This window comes from Carcharodon carcharias, chromosome 4 (assembly GCF_017639515.1).
Source record: "Carcharodon carcharias isolate sCarCar2 chromosome 4, sCarCar2.pri, whole genome shotgun sequence".
Taxonomy (NCBI): domain Eukaryota; kingdom Metazoa; phylum Chordata; class Chondrichthyes; order Lamniformes; family Lamnidae; genus Carcharodon; species Carcharodon carcharias.
The window spans coordinates 183,887,001-183,909,566 of NC_054470.1; the positions used below are offsets into that span (position 1 = coordinate 183,887,001).

The 22,566-nt window shown below is 44.9% G+C and overlaps 1 protein-coding gene across 2 annotated transcripts in view; it reads right to left on the bottom strand.

The window, feature by feature from the left end:
* Positions 1 to 22,566, bottom strand: part of galntl6 (polypeptide N-acetylgalactosaminyltransferase like 6) — a 1,468,073-nt gene that overhangs the window by 1,319,374 nt on the left and 126,133 nt on the right. Inside the window, exon 2 of one of the 2 annotated variants that reach the window (XM_041186364.1) lies at positions 2,716 to 2,727. The exons of the other annotated variant lie outside the window; for it this stretch is intronic. Coding sequence (XP_041042298.1) covers positions 2,716 to 2,727 — 12 coding nt within the window. The remainder of the gene's footprint in view (positions 1 to 2,715; positions 2,728 to 22,566) is intronic. 2 annotated transcript variants of the gene reach the window in all.

Here is a 22,566-nt window from a genome sequence, read left to right on the forward strand (position 1 = left end):
ACCGGGCACACTCCCTCAGGGTCTGCTGCCTGCAGGTTATCCCTCCCCTCCCTTCCTGGTCTCTCCATCAAGACTCCCACTCCTCTCAGGCCTCACTTCCCCTCTCTGCCATGAAACCACCCCCTGTCCCCCGCACCTACCTGGTCCTGGACTCCAGGAGTTTGAGCCTGGTGATTGTTTGTAGCCCCAGTAAAGGCCACTGCTGCCACTGGTGCTACTGGAGCTACAGAGCTACCGACTGATCTGATTGGCTGGCAGCTTTCTGTGACAGGACCTCTGCCTGAGTGAAGGGCGGAATTCTCCCATCTCCAGCCAATTAATGCTCCTCACAGCACCAAACGTCTGTGGAGCTGTTGTGATATTTGGGTGGCATGGCAGGGAAAATCTGCCCCATAATTCTGCTGCTTTCAGAGTTTACCTTTCAAATTTTTTATACGCTTCAATAAGTTGGTCGGTAAAACTTTGCATAATTAATTAATTGATTAATCATGGAAGTTTCTTACCCCCAACATTCCCCAAGGCCATGGCGGTGGTGGGCTGCCTATTTGAACTGCTGGTCTTTGTATTTCTTTATTGACGTCCTTAAATGTTAACTCTGTTTCTCTTTCCGTGGGTGCTGCCAGACCTACTGTACATATACAGTGCCTAAAATATTTATGCATTTCCAGCCTTGACAGAGAGAGTGTTGTCACCTTTGACTCTGAGTCAGAGATTTTGGATTCATGTTTCACTTCAGAGATTTCAACACAGAATCGAATCCCTGCAGCACTAAGGGAGTGCTCCAATGTCGTAAGTACCACTTTTCAGGTGAGACATTAAACCAAGGCCATGTCTGCCCTCTCAGGTGGACATGAAAGATCCCATGGCACTATTTTGAAGAAAAGCAGGGGAGTTCTCCCCTGTGTCCCGGCAAACATTTATCCCTCAGCCAATCAATCAATCCCAAGCCAGTTGGTGAAGTATGAAACTAGACACTAATACTTTTCTTGACAATAGATTTACTTACAGAACGGCTTTCTACCTACCACACCCATGTCTCAGCAGTCTTTGTTTATAAATGCTCTAGGTACTTAATCAAGCAATGCCCTTCACCCGTGTATCTGAGCAATATGATTAACACACCATTAATAACCAACATTAAAAGAGATTATCTGATCATTATCATTGCTGTTTGTGGGAGCTTGCTGTTTGCAAATTGGCTGTCACATTTCTAACAGTGACACTTCAAAAATATTACATTGTCTGTAAAGCATTTTAGGATGTCCTGATGTCATAAAAGACACTATATAAATGTAAGTCTTTTTTTTCATAAGATGTCAAGCTGAGGTACTCTGTTTCTATTACTTGATATCACCTTCCCTTTCTTCTGATACTAGGTAACTGGGTGAGGGGACCGTGTCTGCTATATTGTGAACGGCTCGGGTTGAGTAACTCTTTTGGGTTCATGTCTGAAGATAATTGGGTGTTATCATCCACAAAACTGGTCTGTAACCATAATCTTACCTGCAGGATATTTTTACAGTGTATATTCAGCAGAGAAGAACCATGTTATATTTGTTTAGCAGTCTTCCTATTTCTTGTCAAAAATCTAATTTAGTTTGATTGAATGCTTATAGAAGCAGGTCTCATTTTGTCCCTTGGCTAGATACCTAATTTTGTTTTTACTGTCAGGCTGTTTGACTTTGGTCTTCAGGCCTTCATATTTGTAGGAGAGGATTGTGAAAAATTAATACTTTGTTATTACGTTTTGATGAATAAATTATTTTAGTTTATTTCGCTAGAACCTATTAAAGGGAAATATTGCTGAAAAAAGAGAAATGTTGCTGAAGCAATTTGTCTTGCAATCAGCTAGACGAACGCAAGAATGCCAAATTTCAAACGGTCACAACAATTTATATAGGGGAAAATGGTGCTGATTGGTTGGCAAGTTAACTCTGGTTGGCTAAGGCGTTGCCATGCAATGGGGAACTACAGGCTCCCCAAGCTCTGGGGTAATTTGAAAAGGGAGCTAGGCTTGAACATATTCCTTTCGTTTGCAGTGAATGGGTTCCTGTGTATGAACCTTTTGCACTTCAACAAGTGTAAATGAGCCACATTACGAACTTGACTGATTATATTAAATTTGTTGTTAGTGTAGCTATTAGCACACTTGGGATTGTTCAACAAGTGTTGCCCAGTCGCGGAATCACATCTAACAGTAGACCTTTTGTCTTGGTTGATCAGAGCTGACTTGCCTCCCAATCAGCACCCTTTTCTCCTGTAGTATAAATTGTTGTGATTGTTTGAAATTTGGCATTCTGATTGGTTGAGCAGAAGGCAGCAGGGAACTAATGTCCCCCACACTTTTGTTTAATTCAAAAAAGACACAAAGCCTGAGCATATTCCTTTTGTCTGCAGAGGACAGGTCCCTGCCTATGAATACGCATAGCTCCTAGCAAGAGTGAATCACATTGTGCGTCCAATTCTTAATCTTAAATTGGTTATGAGTGGATTTATTATCACCCTCGGGATTGTTCAGCAAGCGGTGTCCAATCGCGGACTCACATTTAGCGACAGACATTACGTTCTGAGTTTTGCAAGCACAGGTTGGTTGAATACCATCAGTACTCTGCCTATTGCAAACAGCCAAAGACAAGCACTGTTTGATATGATTCACCAGTCATTGGGACGTATATCTATGCACCTGCCAGCACTGAAATTCATATAACACATTACTTGTCTGTGGTTCTGGTTTTTTTTGGCTTGATAGCAACATCCTGTTAGTGGAAAATACCACTTGGGTTGCGACTGCAGTAGGCGCAGTGTGAAATGGCTAGCAAACAGCAATGTGATAATGAGCAGATAATCTGGTTTCGCAATGTTGATTAAGGGTGTGGACACTGGAAATAACTTTCCTGTTCTTCTTCAAAAATAGTGCCATTGAATATTTCACATCCAGCTGAGGGAGCATACAGGGCCTTGAATTAATGTTCCATCTGAAAGTCAGAACCTCAGACACTACAGTTTTCCTTCAGTATTATACAGAAGTGCTAGAATTGAGAATGCCTCAATTTTCTGGAGAGGGACTTGAACTCACAACTTGCGGCCTCAGCTGGAGCAGCGAAAGTGTTGTCATTGAGCCAAAGCAGAAACGGCACCCTCAGGATGCATGCTTTCATTGACTGTATATGTGCCAACCAGCAGCATTTCACACTGGCAGGCGGCATTTTCCATGTGATGCAGTTGTGACAGCATTTGCGGAGAAACACCTGCATGCAATTTAAAATATAACTCTGCCCTTGTGACAATGGCCCCAATTGGGAGATGGCGGCTTAGTGGTAACATCACTAGATAAGTAATTTAGGGGCCTGGGTTAATGGTCTGGGAGCACAGGTTCAAGTCCCACCATAGCAGCTGGTGAAATTCGAATTTAAGTTAATAAAAATATGGGATTGAAAGCCAGACTCAGTAATAAGAAGAACAAAGAAAAGTACAGCACAGGAACAGGCCCTTCGGCCCTCCAAGCCTGCACCGATCATGTTGCCTGTCAAACTAAAACATTTTGCACTTCCGGGTCCGTATCCCTCTATTCCCATCCTATTCATGTATTTGTCAAGCTGCCTCTTAAACCCCACTATCGTACCTGCTTCCACCACCTCCTCTGGCAGCGAATTCCAGATACTCACAAACCCTCTGCATAAAAAACTTGCCCCTCTATAGTTTTCTCCTCTCACCTTAAATCTATGTCCCCTAGTACCTGACTCTCCCACCCTGGGAAAAAGCTTCTGACTAGCTACTCTGTCCATGCCACTCATAATTTTGTAAACTTCTATCAAGTCGCCCCTCAATCTCCGTCACTCTAGTGAGAACAATCCGAGTTTCTCCAACCTCTCCTCATAGCTAATAACCTCCAGACCAGGCAGCATCCCGGTAAACCTCCTCTGCACCCTCTCCAACACCTCCATATCCTTCTGGTAATGTGGCAACCAGAATTGCATGCAATATTCCAAGTGTGGCCTAACCAAGGTTCTATATAGCTGCAGCATGACTTCCCAGCTTTTACACTCAATACCCCTGCTGATGAAGGCGAGCATGCCATAAGCCTTCCTGACTACCTTATCCACCTGCGTTGCCACTTTCAGTGACCTGTGGACCTGTACACCCAGATCCCTCTGCCCGTCAATGCACTTAAGGGTTCTGTCATTTACTGTATAATTCCTACCTGTATTAGACCTTCCAAAATGCATTACCTTGCATTTGTCCAGATTAAACTTCATCTGCCATTTCTCTGCCCAAGTCTCCAACCGATCTATATCCCATTGTATCCTTTGACAATCCTCCTCACTATCTGCAACTCCTCCAACCTTAGTGTTGTCTGCAAACTTACTAACTGCCCAATTACATTTTCCTCCAAATCATTTATGTATATTACAAACAGCAAAGGTCCCAGCACTGATCCCTGCGGAACACCACTAGTCACAGCTCTCCATTCAGAAAAGCACCCTTGCACTGCTACCCTCTGTTTTCTATGACCAAGCCAATTCTGTATCCATCTTGCCAGCTCACTTCTGATCCCGTGCGACTTTATCTTCTGTACCAGTCTGCCATGAGGGACCTTGTCAAAGGCCTTACTGAAATCCATGTAGATAACATCCACTGCCCTTCCATTGTCGATCATCTTTGTCACTTCCTCGAAAAACTCGATCAAGTTAGTGAGACACGACATCCCCTTCACAAAACCACGCTGCCTCTCACTAATACGCCCATTTGCTTCCAAATGGTAGTAAATCCTGTCACAAAGAATCTTCTCCAATAATTTCCCTACCACTGAGGTAAGGCTCACCGGCCTGTAATTTCCTGGATTATCCCTGCTACCCTTCTTAAACAATGGAACAACATTGGCCATTCTCCAGTCTTCTGGGACCTCACCCCAGCAATCTCCTGCCTTGCCACCCTAAGAACTCTGGGGTAGATCCCATCTGGCCCTGGGGGCTTATCCACATTAATATTCTGCAAGATGCCTAACACCTCCTCTTTATTGATCTCAACATGATCCTGGCTATCTACACATTCTTCCCTCGACAAATCAACCGCTAAGTCCTTCTCTTTGGTGAATACTGATGAGAAGTACTCATTTAGTATCTCTCCCATTTCTTCTGGCTCCACACACAGGTTCCCACCTCTGTCTCTGAGTGGGCTACCCTTTCCCTGGCTACCCTCTTGCTTTTTACGTATGTGTAAACCATAAAATGTATGACCATAAAACTATCATTGATTGTTGTAAAAATCCATCTGGTTCACTAACATCCCTTTTAGGGAAGGAAATCTGCCGTCCTTACCTGTTCTGGCCAACCTGTGACTCCGGACCCACAGTAATGTGGCTGTCTCTTAAAGGGCTTGGCAAGTCACTCAGTTCAAGGGTAATTAATGATCGCCAACAAACGTGAACCTTGCCAGCCCAACCCACATCCCATGAAAGAATAAAATAAAAGCTCTTCCACTTGTGTACAAACACAGCCAACTCCCATATCCACAGTCAGATGTAAGGCAGTGTGAAATGGGGGGGACCCTAATGTAATTGCATCCCTCGTGAACAAAGCTAATACGCACAACAACTTGGGTTGTAGCTTAACTTGATTGTAGCTTGCAAATTCAATCACTCAACGTTTAGTCAATGCAAATTGACTTATCTAGCACAATTTATGTTTCTGTAAATGAAACAAATGTAATGACATACATACAGAATTGTGCAAAGGAGGCACTTTTTTGTAAAATGGTGTTTTAATAATTAATTAAAGTAGTAATATGACAATACTCTAACTTAACATCTATTTCCTCCACCACTGACATAACGTGGCTGCAGTGTTTGCTATCTGCACGATGCATTGCATCAAACTGCCATCAAATCAGACACCATCCTGACTTGGAATTATATCGCCGCTTCTCCCATAGGATAGGTTGAGAAAGTGGTTAATAAATTACGCAGTATCCTAGGCTTTATTAATAGGGGCATAGAGTACAAAAGCAAGGAGGTGATGTTAAACTTGTATGAAACATTGGTTCAGCCTCAACTGGAGTACTGCGCCCAGTTCTGGGTGCCACATTTTAAGGCATTAGACAGAGTGCAGAAAAGATTCACGAGAATGGTTTCACTGATAACGAACTTCAGTAGATAGAGTGGAGAGGCTGGGACTGTTTTCCTTGGAGAAGTGAAGGTTGAGAGGACATATGTTAGAGGTATTCAAAACCCATGAGGAGTTTGGACTTGTATGGAAAAACTGTTCCACTGGTGGATAGATCAAGAACAAGAGGACACAGGTTTAAGGTCATTGACAAAAGAAGCAATGGAGACATGAAGAGAAACCTTTTCATGCAGCGAGTGGTTAAGATCTGGAATGCACTGCTTGAGAGTGTGATGGCAGGTTCATTCAAGCATTTGGGAGGGAATTGAATTACTTGCTGAAAAGGAAGAAGGTGGAGCATTATGGGGTGAAGGCAGGGGCATGGCACTTGGTGAATTGCTCATTTAAGGATCCACGCAGACGCAACCGTCCAAATGGCCTCTTTCTGTGCTGTAACAATTCTGTGATTCTTCAGCGTTGCTGAGGCAATATCCTAAAACTCTCTCCCGAACTGCACTGTTGTTGAAGCTCCATCACCCAGACAGCAGCAATTCAAGAATGCCCACCACCATCTTCTCAAGGGCAACGCGCTTGCCAGCAACACCCTCATCCTAGCAATGAATTTAAAACCAAACTCACAAGTGAGTGTTTGTAGGAGCTCAAGGGAAACACAGAGAGAATTTTCCCTCTAACGCAGGTCTCCACTTGGGAATACGCACATTCCCCCTGATTCATGGAGGAGGTCACTGAATAAACAGCAAACATGGGAACCTTGGCGGGATGCCCATATCAGTGAGATGCTCTCACATGTTTTGCAAAGCTCTGAATACCTTTCTCACACCAACTTTATTTTTAATTTTTCTATCAGCATAGCTCTTATAGCCAAGGTGATGCTGTTATGCAATGCTGTTTTGTCATTCCTTTGGTATGGGCTGCTAATGAAAAAGAAAACAAACATGAATTGTCTCTCTGGCAAAGGTGATGTCATCTCTTATGGACAGAGTTCCTATGAACTGCTTCAAAATGCTCTTTCTGACTGTTGCAAGGTCCCCGATGAGGCCTAGCATTCCATACGCCTGAGAAGCGTCACCCAGGTGCACCTTCACACTGTTTGAAGGTTTCACGTTCTTCTATGAGATCAGAAGAAGTTTCCCTTCATGAAATTTTTCCTGTCAGCGTCCTAAACCAAGGACATGGCCATGAGCTGGTGCAACTTAGTGCCCCCGTACTGCTACAGCACAGGTCATGAGATTTTCAGAGTTCAGTTTGATTTGATTCTCATGTGCCCAAAATCCAAGGCTGTGTACATGATTCCTTGTCTGGAGATCTGTTATGGATGGGGTGTCAACCGTGGCTCAGTTAGGATCCCTGAGTCCAATTATTGTGGGTTCAAGTCACACTCCAGGGACTTGAGCACAAGATTTAGGCTTGTCACTGGGTGGTGCTGTGCTGTTAGAGATATCATCTTTCTGATGAGATGTTAAACTGAGGGTCCACCAGCCTTCAGGTGGATGTAAAAGCTTGCATAGCACAATTTTAAAGAAGACCAGGGGAGTTCTGAGCAACAGCTATCCCTCAATGAACACCACAAAATAAACAGATTATCTGGTCATTTGTCCCAATGTTGTTTCTGGGACCTTAATGGGCACAAAATGGCTGCCATGGTTGCCCCACATTACAATTCTGACTAACGCCTCCAAAGTATTTCGCTGGCTGCAAAGCACTTTGGCACATCCTGGGGCCATGAAAAGCGCTGTATAAATCTTCCTATGTAAGTCCTCCTTTTACTTTTGACAGAAAGGTATTTAAATACTAACTTGATCAATCGGTAGCTTTGGCTTATAATGACAAGATCAGCAATTCAATTTCTGCTCGTCCAAAGGCTGAATAATAGACTTTGTTGCACAACTAATGGAATAACTATGAATTGAAATCTATACCACAAATGGATTCCAGTCACACTGCGTAAAGGAAGCTAAGTGCGACTCACTCTCAAAGCTCACTCTTGGCAAAATGAAAGGAAAATATTGCTCAGTGAGTGAATCTGGTGTTTAACCTCTTGTGATACCACTACTTGAATTATAGAAGTCTCCTTTAATTTATAAGACCATAAGACCATAGGAGCAGAAGTAGGCCATTCAGCCCATCGAGTCTGCTCCACCATTCAATGAGATCATGGCTGATCTGATAATCCTCAACTTCACTTCCCTGCCTTTTCCCCATAACCTTTGATTCCCTTTCTGATTAAAAATATGTCTATCTAAACCTTGAATATACTTAACAACCCAGCCTCTACAGCCCTCTGCGGTAAAGATTCCACAGATTCACTACCCTCTGAGAGAAGAAATTCCTCCTCATCTCTGTCTTAAATGGGCGAGCCCTTACTCTGAGATAATGCCCTCTGGTCCTAGATTCTCTCACAAGGGGAGCCTCTTAGCGTCTACTCTGTCAAGCCCCCTAAGAATCTTATGTGTTTCAATAAGGTCACCTCTCATTCTTCCAAACTCAATCAGGCTCAACCTACTAAACCTCTCTCCATAAGAAAATCCCTCCATACCCAGGATCAATCTAATGAACATTCTCTGAACTGCCTCCAATGCCAGCACATCTTTCCTTAGATAAGGGGACTAAAACTGTTCACAGCATTCTAGCTATGGTCTAACTAGTGCCTTGTATAGATTTAGCAAGGCTTCCCTATTTTTATACTCCATTCCTTTTGAAATAAAGGCCAACATTCCATTTGCCTTCCTTATTACCTGCTAAACTTGTATGTTAACTTTTAGTGATTCATGCATGAGGACCTCCAAATCCCTGTGCTGCTGCTTTCTGCAGCCTTTCTCCATTTAAATAATATTCAGCTCCTCTATTCTTCCTGCCAAAGTGCTTAATCTCACATTTTCTCACGTTATATTCCATCTGCCAAGTTTTTTGCCCACTCACTTAACCTGGCTATATCCCTCTGTAGACTCTTTGTATCATCCTCACCGCTTACCTTCCAATCTATTTTTGTGTCATCCGCAAACCTGGCGATAGAACATTCACTTCCCTCATCCAAGTCATTAAATAGATACTGTAAATAACTGTGGCCCCAGCACTGAACCCTGTGGATTGGTTATAGTCCAAGCTATTTCATTTCGGTCACTGCTGCCAAGGAGGCTATTCGGCCCATTGTGCCCATGTTGGAAAGTGAATAGGTCATGTCTGAATTAAATAACCTACTTTCATTCACATTATCTAAGCCTCTAAACAGTAAAAATACTCCTGGGTGATATTCCCTCTCACAAAATTCAGAAACTTGTAAACTGAGGAAATCACAAACTATGCATAAATGTATGGTGACAGATGTTGATCTATGCAGCAGATTCCTACCTTGAATAATTAAACAGACGGGGATGCAGGAATGGATGCTATGACACAGCAGTTGGTAAAAGGCTGAGTTATTTAAAATCCCAGAGGGAACCCTTAAACATATGTCATAACCTATATTTTCATCTGGTATGTTTGAGATGCAGCTCTGAATTCAGGAATAAAAACCACCAAGCCTCCAGAGGTTGTTTATATGAATTAAATTAAACATTTATTAATTTAACAACAAATTTAAACACATTCACACGTCTACAAATTACAACCATAATAACTTTTAAACAAATCCCCAAATTAACCACCCGCAGGTAAATCTTCACCAAGGCAACAATAACCCAGAGATTTTAAACAGACACCAGGCAAAGCACATTTTATCTTACAAATCCAAAATGAGGTTCCTTTCAATTTGGTTCCTTCACACAGTTGTAGGCTTACAGGTGGCTTGCCTCTGACTCACACACAAAACTCTTCTTCTGTATATACCTAGCCTTCCCTTTGAATGCAAATTCTCATTGTATCATCAGGCCCTTTGAACTTCACCTCTTCTAACAATAAAACCTCTTTCACAGTACCAATTTTATTAGTAATAAAAACATATTGCTTGGTGTCTTCTAGCTAGGTGCAAGAACTCACCCCCAGTCTTGGAATGGTTTATTCAACAAAATATAAATGTACCCTCTGCCTCACTGTTTAACATCTCAAACCTACTATACATCAAAGCACCCAGACATGCTGGCTTTCATCCAATTAAGACACACACACAGACACAGACCCTTCTACAAGTCCAAATTAAAATAATTTCCAATAACATTATACACTTTAATATCTTCATGACAATGGTACGTAGATATTTTGAGGTAGTCAGGAAATATATTAAAGGATTTGAATTTATATCGTGGCCTGACACAAAAACTATTTGCATTCACCCATGGTAAACATCAGGCCATCCGAAACTCTGTTGCTGTTTGTATCCTAACTGATAACAAATCCCGGTCACCCATCATCCATGACATGCCCCTCACTATAGACTCCTCCAGCCCTATAGCCCTTCAAAATCTCTGCCCTCCAATTCTGATTTCTCACACATTCCTGATTTTTCTTGTTCTTCCGCTGGTGGCCTTACTTTTGGCTATAAAGGCCCAGCTCTCCCTGTGGTGGGGGAAGAATTTCAAAGGTCCACAACCTTTTGTGTGAAGAAGTGATTTTAAACTTAATTCTTTAATAGCCTATTTCTTTTTTTTTCCCTTGTGTTCTGGACTCCCAACCAGAGGAACTAGTTTCTCTATCGACCCTACCAAATAATTTAATCATCTCAAACACCTCAATTAGATCACTCATTAATCTTCTATACTCAAGAGAATACAAGCTTTGTCTATTCAACCGATCTGTACTGTTATGGCTATCGTGAGATTGTCTCATTTCCATGAATATTAAACATGTACAATTACAATATGTTCATTCAGCTTACTGCCAGCTGACAATACTGTTTAGTTCCTACGTGTGGCAGTATTACAAAAAGTATAAAACTGTTCCTGGGGAGGAGCGATTACAAATTAAGCGAATAACTGTTGCTTTCAAAAGAAGGTATTGCTCACTAGTAGTTGAGGCTCAACTGGTTGTTATAAATTAGCGGGAGATGGTGGCTTAGTGGTAATGCTACTGAACTGGCAATCCAGAGGCCGAGGTTAATGCTCTGAGGACATGCCATCATAGCAGCTGGTGGAATTTAAATTCATCTAATAAATTTGGAATTGAAAGCTAGCCTTGGTAACGGTGACCATGAAACTATTGTCAATTGTTGTAAAAACCCATCTGGTTCACTAATGTACTCTAAGGAAGGAAATTTGCCATCCTTACCCAGTCTGGCCTACTTGTGACTCCAAAGCCACAGCAATGGGGTTGACTCTTAACTACCTTGTGAAATGGCCTAGCAAGCCACTACATTTAGGGGCAATTAGGGATGGGCAACAAATGTTAGCCTTGCCAGTGATGCCCACATCCCAAGAAAGAATAAATAAAAGATCCGGACAGCTGCTCATTGTGTTAATGTCTAAAATGTTTTCAATCAATATGATGCCCATATTTCATACATTCTCACAAATTATATGACTTTAAATGCTATTAAGTAGTTTGCTTGTAAAATTCCAAAGTTTAAACATTTCAATTTTTCTATTTAATCCTGTGTCTTAGTCTAATTTAATCTTATTGCTTCAGAAATTGTTAGGTCATAAATATTTTTCCACTTTATTTTCATTTGCAAAGTAGGTATATGCATTTTCAAACAGTGTTTCCTAGGATTTTCATATGATTGTATTTTCATTCAGTTTTATTGTTCAGTTAGGTGAATTCTCAGTGTCCGGACCAACATTTGTCACTTGATGATAACTTGCATTATATAGAGTACTTAATGTCCCTAGGTGCTTCACAGGAGTGTTATCACATAAAGAGATATTAGGACAGGTTTTTTTTACATTCATTCATGGGATGTGGGCATCACTGGCTAGGCCAGCATTTATTGCCTATCCATAATTACCCTTGTTCAGAGAGCATTTTAAAAGTCAACCACATTGCTGTGGGTCTGGAGTCACATGTAAGCTAGATAAGGATGGCAGATTTCCCCCTCCCCTAAAGAACCAGATGGATTTTTTTTTAAACAACAATCCATGAGGTTTCCTAATCATTATCAGACATTTAATTCCTGATTTTTTAATGAATTCAAACTTTACTTGGTGGGATTTGAGCCCTGGTCCATCAGAGAATTACCCGGGGTCTCTGGTATACCAGGCCAATGACAACACCACTACACCACCACCTCCCCACAAAGCTAACCTAAAGGACAGTCCTTGAGGTTGGTTTTAAGGAAGGTTGTAAAGGAAGAGCATGAAGCCGGGAACTGTAGAGGTTCAGGGAGGGAATTCCAGAACTTAGGCAGCTGAAGGCACAGCTGCCAATGCTGGAGGGATGGAAATCCGATATGCACAAGGGGCCAGATTTGGAAGAGTGCAGAAAACTCTGAGGGTGGTGGAGCTGGAGGAGGTTAAAGAGATAAGGAGGGGCAAGGCTTTGTAGGGATTTGAATATAAAGATGATAATATTAAAATCAAGGTATTGCTGGACTGGGAGCCAATGTAGGGCAGTGAGTACAGGAGCGATGGTTGAATGGGACTTGGTGCAAGTTAGGATGTGGGCAGCAGAGTTTAAGATGAGCCCAAGGTTATGGAGGGATATTGGGAGGCTGGCCAGGAGACTTGAACAGTCAGAAGTGGAGCTAGCTAAAGCATGGACGAGCGCTTCAGCAGTAGATTGGCTGAAGCAGAGTCAGATAACTGGTCTTAAATGAAACCCTGTGTTGACTGTAATGTCAAAATAAGAAGCAAATACTGATGTGGAAGTGAAATTACAGATGCACTACAACATCTTCTGTAAGGAAACAAGGCTTTTGATACAGACCACACAATAAATATGAACATAGCAACACAAACTGTCACAACAAAGATAAGGAATGGGAGACAAGAGAAAGAAGCATTTCATGCATGCGTGACCAAGAGTCCTTATAACAAAATTAATCACACTTCAGTAATGGAATGGTTACAAGGCTGAAGGAAATCGAATGCTATTGACAAGGAATGAAAAATACCCTGAATAGGCCAGTTCAAATCAGAATCGGAGATACAGGTGAATACAGTGTGCAGATAATCATTGCGTCTCCAACAAGAATCCATAACAAAAACTCTAGAACCAACAGAAGGCCACCAAATGATCTTTTAAAATATAGGCCAACATCTTTGAAAGGAATAAGAACAAAGGAAGAGAGTCTGCCTAAGGAAGATATATTTGGAACAAAAACAGAATTACCTGGAAAAACTCAGCAGGTCTGGCAGCATCGGCGGAGAAGAAAAGAGTTGACGTTTCGAGTCCTCATGACCCTTCGACAGAACTTGAGTTCGAGTCCAAGAAAGAGTTGAAATATAAGCTGGTTTAAGGTGTGTGGGGGGGGTGGGGGCGGAGAGAGAGAGAGAAGTGGAGGGGCTGGGTGTGGTTGTAGGGACAACCAAGCAGTGATAGAAGCAGATCATCAAAAGATGTCACCAACAATAGAACAAAAGAACACATAGGTGTTAAAGTTGGTGATATTATCTAAACGAATGTGCTAATTAAGAATGGATGGTAGGGCACTCAAGGTATAGCTCTAGTGGGGGTGGGGAGAGCATAAAAGATTTAAAAATATTTAAAAATAATGGAAATAGGTGGGAAAAGAAAAATCTATATAATTTATTGGAAAAAAACAAAAGGAAAAGGAAGGGGGAAACAGAAAGGGGGTGGGGATGGAAGAGGGAGCTCAAGACCTAAAGTTGTTGAATTCAATATTCAGTCCGGAAGGCTGTAAAGTGCCTAGTCGGAAGTTGAGGTGTTGTTCCTCCAGTTTGCATTGGGCTTCACTGGAACAATGCAGCAAGCCAAGGACAGACATGTGGGCAAGAGAGCAGGGTGGAGTGTTAAAATGGCAAGTGACAGGGAGGTTTGGGTCATTCTTGCGGACAGACCGCAGGTGTTCTGCAAAGCGGTCGCCCAGTTTACGTTTGGTCTCTCCAATGTAGAGGAAACCACATTGGGAGCAACGAATGCAGTATACTAAGTTGGGGGAAATGCAAGTGAAATGCTGCTTCATTTGAAAGGAGTGTTTGGGACCTTGGACGGTGAGGATAGAGGAAGTGAAGGGGCAGGTGTTGCATCTTTTGCGTGGGCATGGGGTGGTGCCATAGGAGGGGGTTGAGGAGTAGGGGGTGATGGAGGAGTGGACCAGGGTGTCCCGGAGGGAGCGATCCCTACGGAATGCCGATAGGGGGGGTGAAGGGAAGATGTGTTTGGTGGTGGCATCATGCTGGAGTTGGCGGAAATGGCGGAGGATGATCCTTTGAATGCGGAGGCTGGTGGGGTGATAAGTGAGGACAAGGGGGACCCTATCATGTTTCTGGGAGGGAGGAGAAGGCGTGAGGGCGGATGCGCGGGAGATGGGCCGAACACGGTTGAGGGCCCTGTCAACGACCGTGGGTGGAAAACCTCGGTTAAGGAAGAAGGAGGACATGTCAGAGGAACTATTTTTGAAGGTAGCATCATCGGAACAAATGCGACGGAGGCGAAGGAACTGAGAGAATGGGATGGAGTCCTTACAGGAAGCGGGGTGTGAGGAGCTGTAGTCGAGGTAGCTGTGGGAGTCGGTGGGTTTGTAATGGATATTGGTTGACAGTCTATCACCAGAGATTGAGACAGAGAGGTCAAGGAAGGGAAGGGAAGTGTTAGAGATGGACCATGTGAAAGTGATGGAGGGATGGAGATTGGAAGCAAAATTAATAAATTTTTCCAAGTCCCGCCGAGAGCATGAAGCAGCACCGAAGTAATCATCGATGTACCGGAGAAAGAGTTGTGGAAGGGGGCCGGAGTAGGACTGGAACAAGGAATGTTCCACATACCCCATAAAGAGACAGGCATAGCTGGGGCCCATGCGGGTACCCATAGCCACACCTTTTTGGAGGAAGTGAGAGGAGTTGAAGGAGAAATTGTTCAGTGTGAGAACAAGTTCAGCCAGACGGAGGAGAGTAGTGGTGGATGGGGATTGTTCGGGCCTCTGTTCGAGGAAGAAGCTAAGGGCCCTCAGACCATCCTGGTAGGGGATGGAGGTGTAGAGGGATTGGACGTCCATGGTGAAGAGGAAGCGGTTGGGGCCAGGGAACTGGAACTGGCCCCAACCGCTTCCTCTTCACCATGGACGTACAATCCATCTACACCTCCATCCCCCACCAGGATGGTCTGAGGGCCCTTAGCTTCTTCCTCGAACAGAGGCCCGAACAATCCCCATCCACCACTACTCTCCTCCGTCTGGCTGAACTTGTTCTCACACTGAACAATTTCTCCTTCAACTCCTCTCACTTCCTCCAAATAAAAGGTGTGGCTATGGGTACCCCCATGGGCCCCAGCTATGCCTGTCTCTTTATGGGGTATGTGGAACGTTCCTTGTTCTAGTCCTACTCCGGCCCCCTTCCACAACTCTTTCTCCGGTACATCGATGATTACATCAGTGCTGCTTCATGCTCTCGTCGGGACTTGGAAAAATTTATTAATTTTGCTTCCAATCTCCACCCCTCCATCATTTTCACGTGGTCCATCTCTGACACTTCCCTTCCCTTCCTTGACCTCTCTGTCTCAATCTCTGGTGATAGACTGTGCACCAATATCCATTACAAACCCACCGACTCCCACAGCTATCTCGACTACAGCTCCTCACACCCCGCTTCCTGTAAGGACTCCATCCCATTCTCTCAGTTCCTTCGCCTCCGTCGCATCTGTTCTGATGATGCTACCTTCAAAAACAGTTCCTCTGACATGTCCTCCTTCTTCCTTAACCGAGGTTTTCCATCCATGGTCGTTGACAGGGCCCTCAACCGTGCCCGGCCCATCTCCCGTGCATCCGCCCTCATGCCTTCTCCTCCCTCCCTGAAACATGATAGGGTCCCCCTTGTCCTCACTTATCACCCCATCAGCCTCCGCATTCAAAGGATCATCCTCCGCCATTTCCGCCAACTCCAGCATGATGCCACCACCAAACACATCTTCCCTTCACCCCCACTATCGGCATTCCGTAGGGATCGCTCCCTCCGGGACACCCTGGTCCACTCCTCCATCACCCCCTACTCCTCAACCCCCTCCTATGGCACCACCCCATGCCCACGCAAAAGATGCAACACCTGCCCCTTCACTTCCTCTATCCTCACCGTCCAAGGTCCCAAACACTCCTTTCAAATGAAGCAGCATTTCACTTGCATTTCCCCCAACTTAGTATACTGCATTCGTTGCTCCCAATGTGGTTTCCTCTACATTGGAGAGACCAAACGTAAACTGGGCGACCACTTTGCAGAACACCTGCGGTCTGTCCGCAAGAATGACCCAAACCTCCCTGTCGCTTGCCATTTTAACACTCCAACCGGCTCTCTCGCCCACATGTCTGTCCTTGGCTTGCTGCATTGTTCCAGTGAAGCCCAACGCAAACTGGAGGAACAACACCTCATCTTCCGACTAGGCACTTTACAGCCTCCGCACTGAATATTGAATTCAACAACTTTAGGTTTTGAGCTCCCTCTTCCATCCCCACCCCCTTTCTGTTTCTCCCTTCCTTTTCCTTTTGTTTTTTTCCAATAAATTATATAGATTTTTCTTTTCCCACCTATTTCCGTTATTTTCAAATATTTTTAAATCTTTTATGCTCTTCCCACCCCTACTAGAGCTATACCTTGAGTGCCCTACCATCCATTCTTAATTAGCACATTCGTTTAGATAATATCACCAAATTTAACACCTATGTGTTCTTTTGTTCTGTTGTCTGTGACATCTTTTGATGATCTGCTTCTATCACTGCTTGGTTGTCCCTACAACCACACCAACCCCCTCCACTCTATCTCTCTCTCTCTCTCCGCCCCCCCCCCCCACCACACACCTTAAACCAGCTTATATTTTAACTCTTTCTTGGACTCGAACTCAAGCTCTGTCGAAGGGTCATGAGGACTCGAAACGTCAACTCTTTTCTTCTCCGCCGATGCTGCCAGACCTGCTGAGTTTTTCCAGGTAATTCTGTTTTTGTTTTGGATTTCCAGCATTCGCAGTTTTTTTGTTTTTATCTAAGATATATTTGGAACCTGTCCAACACTCTCTCAAGGTGAAGAACATTAACAACTCATCGACACCAACACCCATCTAGGACCCTCCACCCCTGCCTGTCCCTCCATCCCCACCCCATCTTCCAATCCCAGCCCCGTCCGGATATTCACTATAACCCCTGACCTTCTCCTCTCCGATGCTGAACGTTCAGTGCTCAGCAAAGGACTTAGTTTCATACCCTTACGCCCTCATCTCAATGAATTTCGGGCTTAGCACGATGCTGAACTCTTCTTCCACCGTCTTCATCTCCGTGCTCACTTCTTTGGGCAGGAGTCCTCTCCCCGTTCAACGGATCCTTTTACCCTCCTCCAATATTCTCCCTCCACCTGGACCCCTCCCTCTGGATTCTTACCTTCTCTTGATCTTTTCATTGAGAACTGTCGGCGTGACATTAGTCGTCTCAATTTCTCTGCTCCTATCACCGATTCTAATCTGTCTCTCTCTGAACTCACTGCACTCTGTTCTCTCAGGTCCAACCCCAACATTGTCATCAAAGCCGCTGACAAGGGTGGTGCTGTTGTTGTCTGACGCACTATCCTCTACCTCGCCGAGATTGAGCGTCAACTCGCAGACACTTCCTCCTACCTCTCCCTAGGCCATGACCCCACCACTGAACGTCAAGCCATTGTTTCCAGGACTGTCACTGACCTCAACTCCTCTGGATATCTTCCTCCCACAGCTTCCAACCTGATAGTCGCCCAACCTCGGATGGCCCGCTTCTACTTCCTACCCAAAATCCACAAACAGAACTGTCCTGGTAGACCGATCATGTCAGCCTGTTCCTGCCCCACGGAACTCATTTCTCATTATCTTGACTCCCTTCTCTCTCCCCTTGTCCAGTCCCTTCCCACCTACGTCTATGATTCCTCTGACACCTTACGTCACATCAACAATTTCCAGTTCCCTGGCCCCAACCACTTCCTCTTCACCATGGACGTCCAATCCGTCTACACCTCCATTCCCCAACCAGGATGGTCTGAGGGCTCTTAGCTTCTTCCTCGAACAGAGGCCCGAACAACCCCCATCCACCACTACTTTCCACCATCTGGCTGAACTTGTTCTCACACTGAACAATTTCTCCTTCAACTCCTCTCACTTCCTCCAAAAAGGTGTGGCTATGGGTACCCGCATGGGCCCCAGCTATGCCTGTCTCTTTATGGGGTATGTGGAACATTCCTTGTTCCAGTCCTACTCCGGCCCCCTTCCACAACTCTTTCTCCGGTACATCAATAATTACTTCGGTGCTGCTTCATGCTCCCGTTGGGACTTGGAAAAATTTATTAATTTTGCTTCCAATCTCCACTCCTCTAACATTTTCACGTGGTCCATCTCTAACACTTCCCTTCCCTTCCTTGACCTCTCTTTCTCAATTTCTGGTGATAGACTGTCCACCAATATCCATTACAAGCCTACCGACTCCCACAGGTACCTCGACTACAGCTCCGCACACCCCGCTTCCTGTAAGGACTCCATCCCATTCTCTCAGTTCCTTCACCTCCGTCGCATCTGTTCTGATGATGCTACCTTCAAAAACAGTTCCTCTGACATGTCCTCCTTCTTCCTTAACCGAGGTTTTCCACCCACGGTCGTTGACAGGGCCCTCAACCATGTCCAGCCCACCTACCGCGCATCCACCCTCACGCCTTCTCCTCCCTCCCTGAAACATGATAAGGTCCCCCTTGTCCTCACGTATCACCCCACCAGCCTCCGTATTCAAAGGATCATCCTCCGCCATTTCCGCCAACTCCAGCATGATGCCACCACCAAACATATCTTCCCTTCACCCCCCCGGCGGCATTCTGTAGGGATCGTTCCCTCCGGGACACCCTGGTCCACTCCTCCATCACCCCCTACTCCTCAACCCCTACCTATGGCACCACCCCATGCCCACGCAGAAGATGCAACACCTGCCCCTTCACTTCCTCTCTCCTCACTGTCCAAGGGCCCAAACACTCCTTTCAAGTGAAGCAGCATTTCACTTGCATTTCCCCCAACTTAGTCTACTGCATTCGTTGCTCCCAATGCGGTCTCCTCTACATTGGAGAGACCAAAGGTAAACTGGGTGACCGCTTTGAAGAAACCTTCAGTCTGTCCGCAAGAAAGACCCAAACCTCCCTGTCGCTTGCCATTTTAACACTCCACCCTGCTCTCTTGCCCACATGTCTGTCCTTGGCTTGCTGCATTGTTCCAGTGAAGCCCAACGCAAACTGGAGGAACAACACCTCATCTTCCGACTAGGCACTTTACAGCCTTCCAGACTGAATATTGAATTCAATAACTTTAGATCTTGAACTCCCTCCTCCATCCCCACCCGTTTTCCGTTTCTTCCCCCTTCCTTTTGTTTTTTCCAATAAATTATATAGATTTTTCTTTTCCCACCTATTTCCATTATTTTTAAATCTTGTATGCCCTGCTACTCTTTCCACCCCACCCCAACTAGAGCTGTACCTTGAGTGCCCTGCCATCCATTCTTAAATAACTCATTCGTTTAGATAATATCACCACCTTCAATACCTCTTTGTTCCTTTGTCTGTGTCATCTTTTGATTAGCTGCTCCTATCACTGCTTGCTTGTCCCTACAACCACACCACCCCCCACACCACTTCTCTTCCCACACCGCCCCCCCCCCCCACCACACCTTAAACCAGCTTATATTTCACCCCTCTCCTAATATTCCTAATATTCAGTTCTGTTGAAGGGTCATGAGGACTCGAAACATCAACTCTTTTCTTCTCCGCCGATGCTGCCAGACCTGCTGAGTTTTTCGAGGTAATTCTGTTTTGTTTTGGATTTCCAGCATCCGCAGTTTTTTGTTTTTATTACTAATTATGTGTGGGTTGATGAACTGTAAATACAACCGACTCTGAACATCAATTCCCAGAGGATCTGCGTGAAATAAGTTGCCCAGAAGTGCTGGTTGATATCAGGATGCTGAACTCTTTTATGGAACATGAGGGTATTGTTATGGAAAGATGGTATTGATGGAAGGATCAGAGTAAAAAGGACAAAGGGCCTCTTTTATTGGAATTTGTGAAAAGAAGTCACTGCTTCATTTTGAGCTAGTTCTTTTTTCTAACCCTTCAACAAAGAGACCAATCAATAGGTATCTATCAATAAGCAATGTTCCCTGCCATCTCCCAGGCTGTAACCTGGGGCTGAATTTTTAGCTGATCGGACGTGAAATCGTGCGATATGTCGGTCGGTATGCAAAATTCGGAAGCGCACCGGCCGACAGTAAGAGGCCAATTAGGGTAGTTAAAGGTACAATAGTCTCCGATTTTTCGTGGTCCGTCCACCCTTGCAGTTGGCAGACGGGTGAATCGGCCAGGCGGACTTTGCATTTTTCATGAGACCTCATCCAAGGGTGGGATGAGGCTTCCGTTATTAAATGAAAGAGAAAGAAAAATCTATGGACAGCGTTTTTATCACGTGCATGTTCAGGTGACTGATTGTGACACCTGCGCATGTTTTCCCTAATTTTAAAAACTTTATGTAAGGCCTTTCAGGTCTTCGGCTCCCTGAGGCAGCTCTCTGCCTTCAGGGAGTTTTCATTCAGTGCTCACCGCCCCCCACCCCCGTGCCCGCACTTACCTCAATGCCTGCCCTCTTCCCGCAACCCCCCACCAACACCCCCCCCACCACCACCCCCCCCCCACCCCGGCAGTGCCGAGCTTCTCAGTGCATATTTCACGCTGCCTGGCTATTAATTGGCCAGCCAGCGCAAAATCGTGGTTGGGGGCCAAGCACAGTCCGTTCCCCAAACGCACCGACTGCACCCACCTGCCGGCCTAAAAATTCTGCCCCTGGTGAAGAAGATGCCAATCCTCTGTGGAACCCACCCAACTTACCAACCGCAGGAATTAATGAAATAAAGCTCAAAAAAACATAACAGGGAGTGGGCAATCCATTCTACCAGGCTTCTGCCAGGTGGTAGAGTCTGGTAATGTGCAACCCCTCCCCTACCCAATGCCCACAACAGAAATACTGATCTAATCACTTTGAAATGTGAATTTAAAGTGAAAAGTGATGAAAGTAGCGATCTGAAGTTGCCCAGCAAACTAAAGGCAGCTGCAAACAGTGAGCTGAGACACTGTAGAGAATCCCCGTACAGCGCTGAAAAGAGATAAGAATGAAAATCTCCTGCGTGGTGGTCAGCATACCAAGAAATGTGAAGGTAAATTCACAGACAAACTTCCCCAATCGGGAGCCTTGCTGAAAGGGAACGTGAGTTTTTCTTTCATTTGTTCATGGGATTGCGGTGTCGCTGGGAAGGGCCAGAATTTATTGCCCATCCCTAAGTGCCCTCAAAAAGGTGGTGGAGAGCGACTTTCTGGAACCACTGCAGTCCACGTGATGTAGCGTTAGTGGTGATCTTTCAGGAATCACTGGAGTCAGGGAGGGTCCCAGAGGACTGGAAAATCACTAATGTAACCCCCCTGTTTAAGAAGGGAGTGAGGCAAAAGATGAGAAATTACAGGCCGATTAGCCTGACCTCGGTCATTGGTAAGATTTTAGAGTCCATCATTAAGGATGAGATTTCAGAATACTTGGAAGTGCATGGTAAAATCGGGCAAAGTCAGCATGGTTTCATCAAGGGGAGGTCATGCCTGACAAATCTGTTAGAATTCTTTGAGGTGGTAATGAGTAGGTTAGACAAAGGAGAGCCAATGGATGTTATCTACTTGGACTTCCAGAAGGCCTTTGACAAGGTGCCGCACAGGAGGCTGCTCAGTAAGATAAGAGCCCATGGTGTTAGAGGCAAGGTATTAGCATGGATAGAAGATTGGCTGTCTGGCAGGAGGCAGAGAGTGGGGATAAGGGGGTCCTTCTCAGGATGGCGGCCGGTGACTAGTGGAGTTTCGCAGGGGTCAGTGTTGGGACCACAACTTTTCACTTTATATATTAATGATCTAGATGAAGGAACTGAGGGCACCCTGGTTAAGTTTGCAGATGATACAAAGATAGGTGGAGGGACAGGTAGTATTGAGGAGGCGAGGAGGCTGCAGAAGCATTTGGACAGGTTAGGAGAATGGACAAAGAAGTGGCAGATGGAATACAACATGGGGAAGTGTGAGGTCATGCACTTTGGTAGGAAGAATAGAGGCATAGACTATTTTCTAAATGGGGAGAGAATTCAGAAATCTGGAGTGCAAAGGGACTTGGGAGTCCTACTGCAGGATTCTCTTAAGGTTAACTTGCAGGTCGACGTGGTAGTTAGGAAGGCAAATGCAATGTTGGCATTTATTTCGAGAGGACTAGAATATAAAAGCAGGGATGTGCTGCTGAGGCTTTATGAGCAATTGTGAGCAATTTTGGGCCCCATATCTCAGGAAGGATGTGCTGGCCCTGGAGAAGGTCCAGAGGACATTCATGAGAATGATCCCAGGTATGA